The sequence below is a fragment of the Eretmochelys imbricata genome, chromosome 10 (assembly GCF_965152235.1).
Source record: "Eretmochelys imbricata isolate rEreImb1 chromosome 10, rEreImb1.hap1, whole genome shotgun sequence".
NCBI lineage: Eukaryota > Metazoa > Chordata > Testudines > Cheloniidae > Eretmochelys > Eretmochelys imbricata.
In genome coordinates this window covers 8,783,817-8,797,130 of record NC_135581.1, presented here as the reverse complement: position 1 = coordinate 8,797,130, position 13,314 = coordinate 8,783,817, and the positions used below count along the sequence as shown (strand labels likewise).

Here is a 13,314-nt window from a genome sequence, read left to right as displayed (position 1 = left end):
TTGCTGCATGGCTGAACCCATATGGAGTGACACATGACATGCCGTAAGGCTGGAGGGAGAGCGCTTGACTAGGAAACAAGTCAAAGCAGGGATTCTGGTGCTGGGGAAAAGCTGTGTACAGCTGAACAATTTTGCATCTCTAAGGCATGGGACCCCTGGTTTGAGAGTAGATGAGGTTTGAGTCAGAGAAATCATTGGTTCTCTTTTTTGGCCATTGCACGTAGCACTGTCCAGTGTCCAATTCATCAGTTACAAACACGCTCAAGAATAGAATAGACGCTAATACAAGGGAGGGCAACCAACGCATTGTGAATTTTGCTCTGTGCAAAAGGACCAAAAAAAATAGTGCACATAGGTTTTCATGTTTAAAACAACGGAATTGTTTGTGGGGGAGGGAGAGTCAGACTTTTGGGGAAAATGGGCAATACCTGACTTCTAGAACTTCCATTCCATTCCTTAAAAAAATAAACATTCTGAATGGTCCCACTGGAGATACAGAGGCAGATCCAAAGCTAGTGTAAATCTGAAGTGAATAAGTAGACGGCTGCTCCATTTACACCATTTAAAGCAGGGGTGGCCAACCTGTAGCTCCAGAGCCAGATGCGGCTCTTCAGATGTTACTATGCGGCTCCTTGTATAGGCACCGACTCCGGGGCTGGAGCGACAGGCATCAACTTCCCAGTGTGTTGGGAGGTGCTGACTGCTCAACCCCTGGCTCTGCCCCAGGCCCTGCCCCCACTCCACCCCTTCCCGCACCCTCTCATGAGCCTGCACTGCCCTTGCTCCTCTCCCTCCCCCCCCAGAGCCTCCTGCATGCCACGAAACAGCTGATCGGGAGGTGTGGGGAGGGAAAGAGAGGTGCTGATCGGTGGCGCTGTCGGTGGGCAGGAGGCGCTGGGAGTGGCGGGGGGGAGCTTATGTGGGGGCTGCTGACATATTACTGTGGCTCTTTGGCAATGTACATTGGTAAAGTCTGGCTCTTTTTCAGCTCAGATTGGCCACCCTTGATTTAAAGGCTGGCCCATGAGGCCACTTTTCATTCTCAGTAACAACCCCACTGACTACAAGTGACTCAGAACAGAAGCTTGCTCCTTAGCTACTCAATGGAGCAAAGCTGATTTACCCCAAACGAGAATCCCGCTCATTTTAGCCAAAGGTGCAAAAAACAAAATATCAGTGCTCAAAAATGATAACCCAGCAGACACGCTCAATCCCGCTCCACCCCAAAAATAAATATTTCCATCAGCGTGTTCATTATTATTCTTAATTATTACTATTATTAATTGTTTGTTTATCCCAGAGTCTAGCATTCCCTGTGCTACGTTGCCAGTAATTGTGCTCCTTGCTTTTGCTGCCACTGGGCTTCTGCCCGTCAGTGCTGCGACCCGGTTACAAAGCTTTGCCAGCCAATAACCAGGAGGCAGCCTGCTGAACACCCTGGGAGTCAGCCCTAAAACAATTCATGCAGCTTCTTCATTGCCTTCTTTGTTTTACAAATATATTGAATCACATTTTGAATGTATGATTATTACACTATTATTATTGGTAAACAATCTCCCGGGCACTAAGTTGACAAATTCAAACCTCATTTCCCTTCCCCCAAATTGAAAAAGGAGTACTTTACATTACATGTTTTCAAGTGTCGTTCTTGTGCAACCGAATCACATCTCCTGCCAGAAATATATATAATGTTTGTGTTCAGTTAAAAAAAACGAAACCAACCAAAAGGATTTGTTTCCTGATATTTCCTCCTTTTGAACCTCGCAGAGCTCAGCTCCAGGGAAATGCTTTCATTTTCACAGAGTGAAAGAAAACAAAATCACCAGCTCTCTGCGTGCAAAGAAGGTACTCCTGCAGATCCCGCCCCCGGTGTTCTCCCTTATCTGTGCCGCCATACTGAATCTGCTTCCAGTACATTTTCTAATAGCTTTATCAACACTGGAAGTTCAAAACACTCTGTGGCCTGCTGTGGTTTCCTATCACAGACCGGTCAGTGGTTATTGCAATGAAACTTAAAACTACAAACAATACTAATTTCTCAAGCATTCCTATGGCACTTGCATTGTTCTGCATAAGTTGAGCAGGTGGTAGGGGAAGAGATGAGAGGAAAAATAACCTCAGATCAGTTAGCGGAGGGGCCCTGGGTCATATTTCTGACTCCCTTCTATATGACCTCTGATCCAGTGCTATCGTGGCCTGAAGCCTGTCAAATTCATGCCTGTTGTCCGGGTTCAGGTCATCCAGACCCCTGCTGTCATCATCCTCCTCCTCCTCCTCCTCCTCATCACGGCTCATGAAGGCCAGCTCATTCTCGTAGCAGAAGGAGTTGGTGCTAGGGAGCAGGAATTTGTTCTCCACCAAGTCCTTAGCACTGCAGCGCGGGGTCGACGGCACCTCGTAGGTTTTGTGGAAGTGTGAGTAGTCTACTTTGTACTGGTTTTTCTCCTCAAACAGGACGGGCTCAAAGCGGTGGCCCCACAGGATCTCGCTGGCCAAGTAGGAGCTCCGAGCTTGTGTCGTCATGGCTGTGGCTTCTACCATCCCTTCAAGGATCACCACAATTTCAAAGTCATCTGTTTCCAGGTCCTGGTGGCTAATTCCAAACAGCGGGCTTTCCTCATTGATCTCATGAAGAATAGTGATTGGCGACACCAAGAAAATACGGTCCAAGCCTTTGTCAAACCCAACGTCAATGTCTATTTGATCAAGGGGGATATATTCCCCCTCCTCGGTGATTCTAGGCTTAATTAACTGAGCTCTCACATGGGCTTCCACAATGTGGCTTTTTCGAAGGTTCCCAACTCTCCACATCAGGCAGAGCTTCCCATCTCTCATGGCCACAACAGCATTATGGCTGAAAAGTAACGTTTGGGCCCTTTTCTTGGGCCTGGCCATCTTTGCCATGATTGCCCCAATCATGAAGGAGTCGATTATACACCCCACAATGGACTGCACCACCACCATGAAGACGGCTATCGGGCACTCCTCTGTCACGCAGCGGAATCCATAGCCGATCGTCGTTTGGGTTTCAATGGAGAACAGAAAAGCAGCCACAAAGCCGTTCACTTGAAGAACACAAGGCTTGAAGCTGTCATCCCCGGCTGGGTTTTCTAGGTCTCCATGGACAAGTGCAATGAGCCAGAAAATCAGCCCAAATAATAACCAGGACACCAGAAAGGCAAGGGAGAAGAGCAACAACATGTACCTCCAGCGGATGTCGACACATGTCGTGAACATGTCAGCGATGTATCTTTGAGGCTTGTCATCCATGTTGGTGAACTCGACATTGCATTGGCCATTCTTCTTCACGAACCTATTCCGGCATTTCCTCCTGGTGTGGATCTTACCGTTCCCAAAGCCGTTGACTCCTGGCATGGTGGTCAACCTCAGCCCGTCTTCCTCAGAGGATACTATGCTGTATGCGTTGACTCTGCCTTTGCTCATCCCTGAGTCAAGCATGCAGAGAACGTGAAAGGTCTCCTGACACCTTTTCTGATGTTCCCCTCCCCCGTCCCTGCCCCCCCTCCCCCCCAAATACTGCTGTTGCAGAAGAGAAGTCCAAGGCTGCAAAGTCTTTGCTGCTACTTCACCGAACAGATCCAGTGAGAGACTCTGCAATGAGAAAACAAAGACACACGTTACCACTCAGACACAGAACCTGAGCAGGGCAAAATGGAAGCAAATATGTGTTCTCTAGTGTTGCTGTATGAAACAGCTGTGTGCTCCTCCCCAGAGGTGGCTGCATTTCGGTGGTGGGTGAAGTGACTTACTCTACCTCTAGGGGCATTTTGGGCCTTTCCTAGTGAATTAAAAGAGAGAAATTAAGAGGTCCAAAAGACTGCTCCTTTGTACTGCATAAGTGAACACTATAACTGGGAAGATGCTTGAGAGTCTAAGCCATGCAAAGGGACAAAGACCGGCCAGCATGCATGCAGATTCAGGAGGATGGGTCTTTCAAAACTACCTCTTCCCCTCTAGTGCTCTCTCTTTTTCACACAGGGGCCTCTGGGGGAAGGGTACTGGAGAGAGGAAGAGGAGAGGGAAGCCCGAAGGCCAGCATGCATTCCTCCATGAGTGCGCACAGATATTAATAAATAATCTCTAGCTCTTAGATAACACTGTTGATCAGTAGATCTCAAAGTGTTCTAGAAAGGAGCTCAGGATCATATCCCTGTGTTACAGATGGGGAAACTGAGGCACAGGATGGTCACCTGGCAGCTGAGCTAAGGAGAGAATCCAGATCTCCTAAGGCCTAGTCTAGCGCACTATCCACTAGCCCACGCTGCTTTTCAGAGGTGCACTTGAAAAAGCAGCCCATCAGTTCCCATCTCATGAGCCAGACAGCTCTCTGCCCAGCACAGCACAGCGACAAAGCCCCTGCCTTCCCAAGCGCCAGCTCTCATGAGGTCAAAGGAATCCACAGGGAGCTGCCTGAGCCCACCTGGCAGCCTCAGCAACTGGAGGGGGTGGGACACCCAGTGACACCCAGGGGAGGCAGCGACCAGATCCGTCCCGGAAGGGGCTTGCCGCAGATAGTGCTGACAACTCATCCATTAGGCATGTCAAAAATCCAACAGACACTGGCAGTGGGGGCAGCATCATTCACAAAATCACTGGGTGCCATTTGCTCTCCTGCGAATCAACCACATGGATTTGCCATGCTGAGTCAGCTCATCAAGCCACCTCGTCCAGCAGCCTGCCCTGGCCACGGACCAGTTCAGAGGATCCTGGCTGGGCACTAGCCAGATGTGCAATACTGTACACGGAGAGAGGTGGAGGGCGGGGGGGGATTCTTCCTGACACCCCTGTTCCCTCCAGACATGCCACTGCTCTGCTGATGTCTTGAGACAGGAGCAATGTCATGGAACTCAGCTGGCCAAGCTGTACGTGTTAGTGTTTACCTCACAGGGCCAGCAAGTTCAATCGATCCAGTCGATTCCTGCAATGAGTACTAGTGCCCGGGGATACAATGTAACAAGCACACCCTTTTCCATCACATTGTAGGCTGGGGATTGGTTGGCTGGCCCAGCATCACAGCGAGAGGAGCAGTGCCAGACGCAAGCTGCCTGTGGCTAAATCACCCATCTCACAAGGCTACAATGATTTCCTTTGAAATGCATTTTGCAGTGTCCAGTTTTGGACCCAGCTCTGCCAAAGAAACACGGCACCACACATCTGCAGTGTCATCAGCCTGCAGATCCTCAGCCGGTACCCTCAGGGAATCCACTTGGGCTTTGCAGGTGTTGGGAGCAGTTCAGAGTCGGAACGGTCTGTGAGAACCCTTGTAATGCAGACAGAGATAGCCGGGGAGTGTCATCAAAAGGCTTAAAAAAAAATAATAAAAAAATTCCTCCGCCTAAATAACAACACCTAGAACTTTTCATCTTTAACAAATCCTTCCAATCGTCCTATCACATCACTATTATTACACCTATCGTACAGTTGGGGAAACTGAGGCAGCCAGGCCAAAGTCACCAAGGGAGTCTGTGTCAGTGTGTGTGTGTGTGTGGGGGGGGGGGGATTAGAACTCAGGAACTCCTGACCTCTCAAGTGCTACACTTAAAACACACCGCTTCTGAAAGAAGAGGAAATCTGACTATACCACTAAAATAATTCCATACAATATAACAGGCCTGATTCTTTTCCCACTTATACCAGTATAACTCCATAGACTTGGTTGTAAATACTGAACTCTGCTATAGTGCTTGTTTTCCAGGTGTCTCAAAACACTTTACCAAATATCACGATCACCAGCTTACAGATGGAGAAAGTGAGCAGGGAAGAAACCTACCCAAGCAGCAAACCCGTAGACAAGCTGGGGCTAGAACCCAGGTTTCCAACTCCCAGTCTAGCCTCCCATCCACTAAATTACAGGGAGACAATGTGGTCATGTAACTGAGTGGAGAATCTAGCTCAGTATTTTCCTCTCCTTCTTTCACACAGTAAAATGGCACATTGCAGCTTCCATTGGACAGGAAACGTGTAATGTCACTCATTATCTCCCCTGTCATCCGTGCATTGGGCCAGGTCTATGGAAAACTATAGGGCTAGGAATGCCTAGTCAACCATCCCTATGTAGGGTCGGGTTAGATACAGAGATAAGAGTGTTGCTTCCTGAGAGAGAAAGATATTTAATGACATTGTTACTTAAAATGTCAACAGAGTGAGCTAGCATCCCCCAACCTTCTGAAAGCTGAGCCCCCGTCCAGGAAAAATAAAGCAATCACCCCCTCCAAACACACACACACACATCTTTAGCCCCCTCATGTGTTGTTAAAGGCCTACACAAATGGAGTGGTCACTCAGAGTAGATTGTGTAGATCGTCCTAATCTGAGCTGTCTCCTCCTTGCTTACATGCTGTGATGAGCAGCGAGACAGTTAACAATGCTGGTGTTTGAAGCATCATCATTGGCATCTAAGTTAGAGCCCATTGAAATGAACGTGGCAGATCACACCACAGAGCTTGTTTCAGGCTCCCTGCAGACTCAGGCAGACATCACCGCGTCAGTCGCACTTGGGTCACATTTTCAAAGTTTTCTTCTCAACCATAACAGCTAGAGACTTTCTCTTTTTTTTTTTAAATGAAAACTGAGACCCTGGAGAACAAAGGAGAGACTTAGTCTTTGCCCCTCAGCTAGTCCGATAAGTCTCCCCCCAGGGGGATGCACCCCACACTTTAGGAAGTGCTGAAGTAGATATTTGTCATACCAGGCAATAAAGATTTTTACCAAAAGGGAATGTCATTTAAGCTACTACATTGAGCTATTGCTGCTCTATTTACTAATTATTTATACATTTCAGAAGCTATTAAAATAATAGAAAAACTCCATGCTAAGACTCATAAAGAATAGCTAATAATATTTCAGAATGTGGGCCTTGGTTCTCCACTGCTGGTTTTATGCCAATGTAACAATTCCATGGAAATCCCGCAATGGAAAATCAGACCCTGCCTGTTGTCAATTTCTTCTCAGAAAGAGAAATGGCCTCAAGACAAGCTAGGATACGACACTAAAAATTAGTCAAAGATGCTCATAAAGGGAGGAAAAAACACCGTCAGGCTGAACAATACCAAGCCTTCAGTATTGCATCTAGTGGTATAATTAAACCACAGCTAAATCAAGGAAAGTAAAATGGATCTGAATTGGATTTATCATACAAAGTGCCCCCACAGTTTTGATTATCCGTGGTTCGTACTTCATTTAGCTTGGGTTTTTTGTATGAAGAAGATTGAACAAAATGTCACTCTAAAGTGGAGTGTTTTTCACATTTTCGCAGGGGAGCCTTGGGCTATGCCTGCGATGCAGGCAGGGAAACGGACTGTAGCCCGCACTTTTCCAAACAGCTCAGTGCTTGCCATCAGGGCCCAGTTTTCCAAACAGCTCAGGACATCAGAGCCTGATCTCTTTTGAAAACCTGGCCACAAACGTGACATTGGGAGCTGCTGGGGGTCGAATGCATTTGAAAATCCGGCTATATATTTTGGTGCCTGATTGGGAGATGAATGCTTTTGTCAACCTGGCCCCAGTTGTGGGTAGGGCTGCTACCTCTGAGGGGTGAAAAAGCCAGGACATCCGGGATGATGCTGAGCCCATAAAACGGGAGAGTTGGCAGCGTGCACTGAGCTCCCTTGCAGGTTTCCTGGGCACCGCGCTACCTCAAAAAACGGATCAGCCTAGGAAAGCCAGGACAGGTGGCAACCCTAATTGTGGGTGATGAGTATTTGAAAATTTGCCCCTACAAGTGAAACTGACCACGACTAGCGTCAAGCTAGGTAAAATGCAAAAACAGTCAGCAAAACCCTGGATGGGTGAAAAGCAAATCAGATTTCTCCAGCTCTTCCAGTGGTTCCAATCAGAAGCAGCCTTATTTAGTTGGCCAAGGGAAGGACACGTGCTGTGTTATTATATTGACACTGTCCCTTTGATTGAAGGGAAGCTTGACTGCCAAAATGGAATATTGCTCCCTCGCTGGCCAGGCAAAGGGTCCTTTCTTTGAGCATTCTGAACAGCCCAACCCAGCCCATCTGAACCTTGCGTTGCTGGCGTGGGGGACTCACTTCCTGTATGCAGGATGGATGTGGTGGGGTTGGGCGAATACAGTCGTCCTTGTGCCAAACAGCATGAACCTCATGCTTTTGTGGGAGCTGACTGTGGGGTGCCCCAGTTGAACAAACTCACTGGATAAAACCCAAGCCACTGGGGGGCATTCTGGGGCACCTCAGGACACAGCCTGCTCAGTGAGAAATGAAAATGGCAAGAACAGGGGCCTTTCCTGAGAAGACAGGTAGCCTTCTCCCCAGTTGGTGTCGAGAAGGATGTGAGCCTTACCACGCTGCCCCCCAAATATAGAAAAAGGGAAGCACACCAGCTGGCCACCTGTGTAGAGCCCCGTTATGGGAATGTGTGGATTGGAAATCCCTAGAACGTGGCTTGGTGGAAAGGGTACGAGGGACCAATGCCAGATAAGAAGACCAGTGGCCTGGGTTTGGTTGAGGAGATCGTTCAGTGGGGACAAGGCATAAGTGATTCTCAGAACTGGATGATATTTGTATCTTTAGTGGATTGGACTGAAGTGCCCAGTACCTTGCAAGATCAATGCAATAGGAGACACTAGCCATGTGTCTTTTGGTCAAAGTCCATTCATCCTGGCGGTTGCCACAATTTTCCTTGAGAAGAAACTCAATCTTTCCACTAGTAACTAGCTCTCATTTAGGACCTGACCCTGCAAACCTTACACTCGTGCTTAATTTTAATGGGATTACTCCTAGTGAGTAAAGTTAAGCCAATGAGCAGGTGTTTGCCGGATCAGGGCCTGAGATTGTAAATTCCTTGAAGCAATGTCTTTTGCACAGTACTGAGCCCACTCAGGAAACAAAACAGCATCATAATATTAATGCTGAGAGAATAAACATTAGCTCCCTAGCAGGGCTATTGATGTTGAATGCAGAAATGTTTGCTTACTCGTTTAAATCGAGTAATAGACCAACCTGAAAGCGAATGACTTCTGCCACGTTGTACCAAACAAACCCCCCATGATTGAGCCATTTCCCACAAAGTATCTCAAACAATTTGCCAACTGAATGCTAATTTTATATTTTTTTAAATAGGAGTAAATGTTACAATCTATCGAGCACCCAGCACTACCGGAGAATCTGTTCGGTGCAGAGGAGGTCATTAGTTCTAATTGCCCGAGCCTGCCTACAGGATTTACTGTCATACCTTGCACCGCATCTATGGGGTAGAAGAGTGTTTCTACATTCCTGAGGGCTGGGAGTTAGGAACCCTAGGGGGGATTCTGCTTTTGCCACGGCTCCGCTAGCCCTGCATCTCCTCTCGCTTACACAGGTGAACAGTAAATCAGAGAAAAGAAAAGGAGGACTTGTGGCACCTTAGAGACTAACCAATTTATTTGAGCATAAGCATCCGATGAAATGAGCTGTAGCTCCTGAAAGCTTATGCTCAAATAAATTGGTTAGTCTCTAAGGTGCCACAAGTCCTCCTTTTCTTTTTGCAAATACAGACTAACACGGCTGCTACTCTGAAACCAGTAAATCAGAGGTAACATGGCTACATTTAGTGATGTATAACAGATTTGCCATCCCAGTGTACACCCTCATGGCATGACATGGATGCAGCAGCTTTGCCTCAGTTTCCCCACATTCTCTTCAGCCCACCTGAGCCATAGATGTGGCTTAGCTCTTCAGCCAAGACACTTCAAGGAGGCCAGCCAGAATCACAGAGTTGGAAGGGACCTCAGGAGGCCATCTAGTCCAATCCCCTGCTCAAAGCAGGACCAAATCCCCAATTTTTTTACCCCAGATCCCTAAATGGCTCCCTCAAGGATTGAACTCACAACCCTGGGTTTACCAGGCTAATGCTCAAACCACTGAGCTATCCCTCCCCCCAAGGCTCAGCTTTCAGCCCCCTTCCTTATCAGCAGGCTACCAGCTGCAGCAGCCTGTGTTAACATCCAGCTGCAGGTTCCTAGGCTTCAACCAAACCAACCATCAGGCCGGCCAGGGTCAGGCTCAGCCTCCAACAAAAGGCCACCAGTCCCAGTCCACCTCTAGCCCCACACAGGAACTGCCTGTCTGCTCTCCTCCCCAGTGATCCCTCCTTCCTTTTATATCCACCTCCCAGGCCATCTCACCCAGCGCTGGTGTAGCAGGAGGGGGCTAAGTGAGCCCATGTCTGCATCTGAACCCCTTCCTGTCTGGTGTGGGTTGTGTACACCCTGTCACACTGATGTAGACCTAGCGTAGGGGAGATGCAGGCACATGGAGTGATCTTGATAATATCACTTAACCCCTCGCATGCCTCAGTTTCCCCCTCTGTACAATAGGGATAACGATGCACAATTTTCTAAAAGAGCTTTGAGATCTACAGCTGAAATGCGTGAGGCTGTGGAAGGTGGAAAGCATCCTGCTGAATGGCCCTTAATACTGCCACTTACAAGAGTGACACCTCAGGGTCTAGTTTTGTAGCACAGTCTAATACATGGGAGATACCCCCCACCTCAGAAGCCAGTTTAGAACAGACTGCTCCGCCAGATGCTAGCAGAACTGTGCCTGCCTGTCTGTACCAGCCAAACCAGTGCTGTCAGTTGGGCTCATTCGCGGGTTTATGAGAAAGGAGCTTTGACTGGATGGATCCTCTGCCTGTCATCTAACTCGCCCTATCACAGTCGTAGGTAAAAGTCAGCTGAGCGCTTCCTGCAAATCCCCTCCCAGGACAGCCAGAAAAGTGCACTTGCCCCTGTGTTTTCAGCAGGGCAACAGCGCTCTCTAGTGGCCAGTGCAGCTAATCCAAAGCACGGATTTTCCCATGTGGATTTCCCATATTCATTTAGATTGTAAACTCTCTGGGGAGTGACATGTTTGTACAGGGCCTAGCACAATGGTCTCCTGGTGTATGACTCGGGCTGCTAGACGCAACTGCAATGCAAACAATAACGTATGCTCAGAGTTCAGATTCGCAGGAGCTAGAGAGGATTAATTTGCAGCTCAGTGATGACTGAGCCCTGCCCGTCTCTTTAGTGCCTCTGCAGGGGCTAGTACTTAGAGCAAACAGTCCCCAGATCTTTCCTGGTACCAAGCTGGGATCCAAATCACTCCACCTCCTTGTGCCCTTTCAGCCTAGGGTGCAAATCAGGGACTTGGCTGGAAGCCAGATGCTGAGTCTGAGCATTCCTGAGCAACTAAATATGGGGGAAGGGAAGGGGTGGACGCCCCCAAGCCGCTTGCTGGCAGACGGGTGAAAGCAGAGATGCTGAGAGACAATGGCCAACCTGCCACAATTAAGATGTAATCCTTTGGCAACCAGCCAGGGCGCTGTCTGCCCGGTGCCGAGGGGAGTACTTCCACCTGACTAATTCCTTCCCTCCGCCACTCCTTGTTTGCACACTTCCACTAAATTAATGGCAGATGGGAGCAGGCTAGGCCCCGGTGAGCTCAGGAAGATAAATGTCTCTCAGCCGGCCAAGGGGACAGGCGGGAGCATCTCCTGAATAGCGAGGAAACCGATCAATTACAGCAGGAACCAGGATAAAACACAGTCCCGGGCATGAGCAACTCCTCATAGTTTGTCGTGCTTCCCTTCCCTCGCTCTAGCGAAGGGCTTCGTACAGCCCTCGCTGCCACCGCACCCCGCAGCCGGGAATGTATTTATCCCCACAGTAGCCTTGTGTGGCGGGGAAATGCAGAGGCACAGGGAGGCTAAAGATGTTTACACCCTCCCAGGGGGTAAGCGCTTTTGAAAATCCCATGAGATGCCTATGTGTCTCTTTAGGCACCTAAATAAACACCTTTAAAAATCCGGTCCCAAGCGGCTTGCCCAGGTCACAGAAGAGGAGATTGGACTCAGGTCTCCTGAATCCCAGGCTAACACCCTAACCGCTGCATCATCCTTCCCCTTGCTCCTCTTGCCAATACCCAAGAGTTTCACATAAGCTCTACACCCGCCCCCCAGATATACGCTGAGTGGAATTACCCCTGGGGGTCCGGACTGGGGTGGCCTCTGACAGAAAGACATTTAGATTCTTCCTGAATTGTCTGTGTCAGTGATGAGCTCAGCAGATAAGTCAGTCACCCCACGGGGTTGGTTTTTGTTCCAAGGCCAGCTGACCCTCCTTCTGGTCCGTCCTTACCATGGCTCCATGGCACTCAGCTAGTGCCTTTCCACCTCTCACATGGGTGAGCATTCCTACACCCATTTTACAGGCAGGGCCACTGGAGAACTTGCCCACGGTCACACTGCAAATCAGTGACTTGGGAACAGACCTAAGGTCTCCTTGTCTCCGTGATCAAGCTTCTGGACCACAGCTGCCTGCTCTGCTGTTGTATGTTTTCCCCTGGATGGGGAGGGAGGAAAGGTACATCTAAGGTATCCCCGCTACATTAAAATTACCCATCATTTCCTTCTCTCCTGGATCTGTCTTCTACCTGCATTTCCCCCACCTGTGTGTGTGTACAGAGTACAGGCTTCCCTCAGGGGATCAATCATAGAATCATAGAATCATAGAATATCAGGGTTGGAAGGGACCCCAGAAGGTCATCTAGTCCAACCCCCTGCTCGAAGCAGGACCAATTCCCAGTTAAATCATCCCAGCCAGGGCTTTGTCAAGCCTGACCTTAAAAACCTCTAAGGAAGGAGATTCTACCACCTCCCTAGGTAACGCATTCCAGTGTTTCACCACCCTCCTAGTGAAAAAGTTTTTCCTAATATCCAATCTAAACCTCCCCCACTGCAACTTGAGACCATTACTCCTCGTTCTGTCATCTGCTACCATTGAGAACAGTCTAGAGCCATCCTCTTTGGAACCCCCTTTCAGGTAGTTGAAAGCAGCTATCAAATCCCCCCTCATTCTTCTCTTCTGCAGGCTAAACAATCCCAGCTCCCTCAGCCTCTCCTCATAAGTCATGTGTTCCAGACCCCTCATCATTTTTGTTGCCCTTCGCTGGACTCTCTCCAATTTATCCACATCCTTCTCGTAGTGTGGGGCCCAAAACTGGACACAGTGCTCCAGATGAGGCCTCACCAATCAAACTACAGAAGCCACATTCGTAGCTTAGATGACACCCAGGGGGTGGCCCGCAGCAGCCTTTACAACATTTCTGCCATTACCGGGCAAGAGAGTCTCCTACGGGCAGGTATCCAGTGACCTGGATTGGCTCCCTCGCTGCCAAGAGCAAACGGGGTACCGGCCTGCAGCCCGGCCTGGCACGTTAGGAGTGGGGTTGATTTCCCAAGGCCAGGCGTCTCCTTCCATGGCTTGCAGATGCGGCTCGGATGCTGGGTGGCCTTGGCTCTGTCCCC

General features: G+C 49.0%; 1 protein-coding gene across 1 annotated transcript; it reads right to left on the bottom strand.

Moving 5' to 3' along the window:
* Positions 1-2,145: 2,145 nt before the first annotated feature.
* On the bottom strand, positions 2,146-3,459 carry LOC144271207 (ATP-sensitive inward rectifier potassium channel 12). The gene has a single exon (XM_077828394.1). The coding sequence runs from the start codon at positions 3,457-3,459 to the stop codon at positions 2,146-2,148; it is 1,314 nt and encodes a 437-aa protein (XP_077684520.1).
* Between the last annotated feature and the right edge of the window lie 9,855 nt (positions 3,460-13,314).

Bases quoted from the DNA above. Each gene is read 5' to 3' on its own strand.
- LOC144271207 (XM_077828394.1), bottom strand. From the start codon at position 3,459: ATGCTTGACTCAGGGATGAGCAAAGGCAGAGTCAACGCATACAGCATA.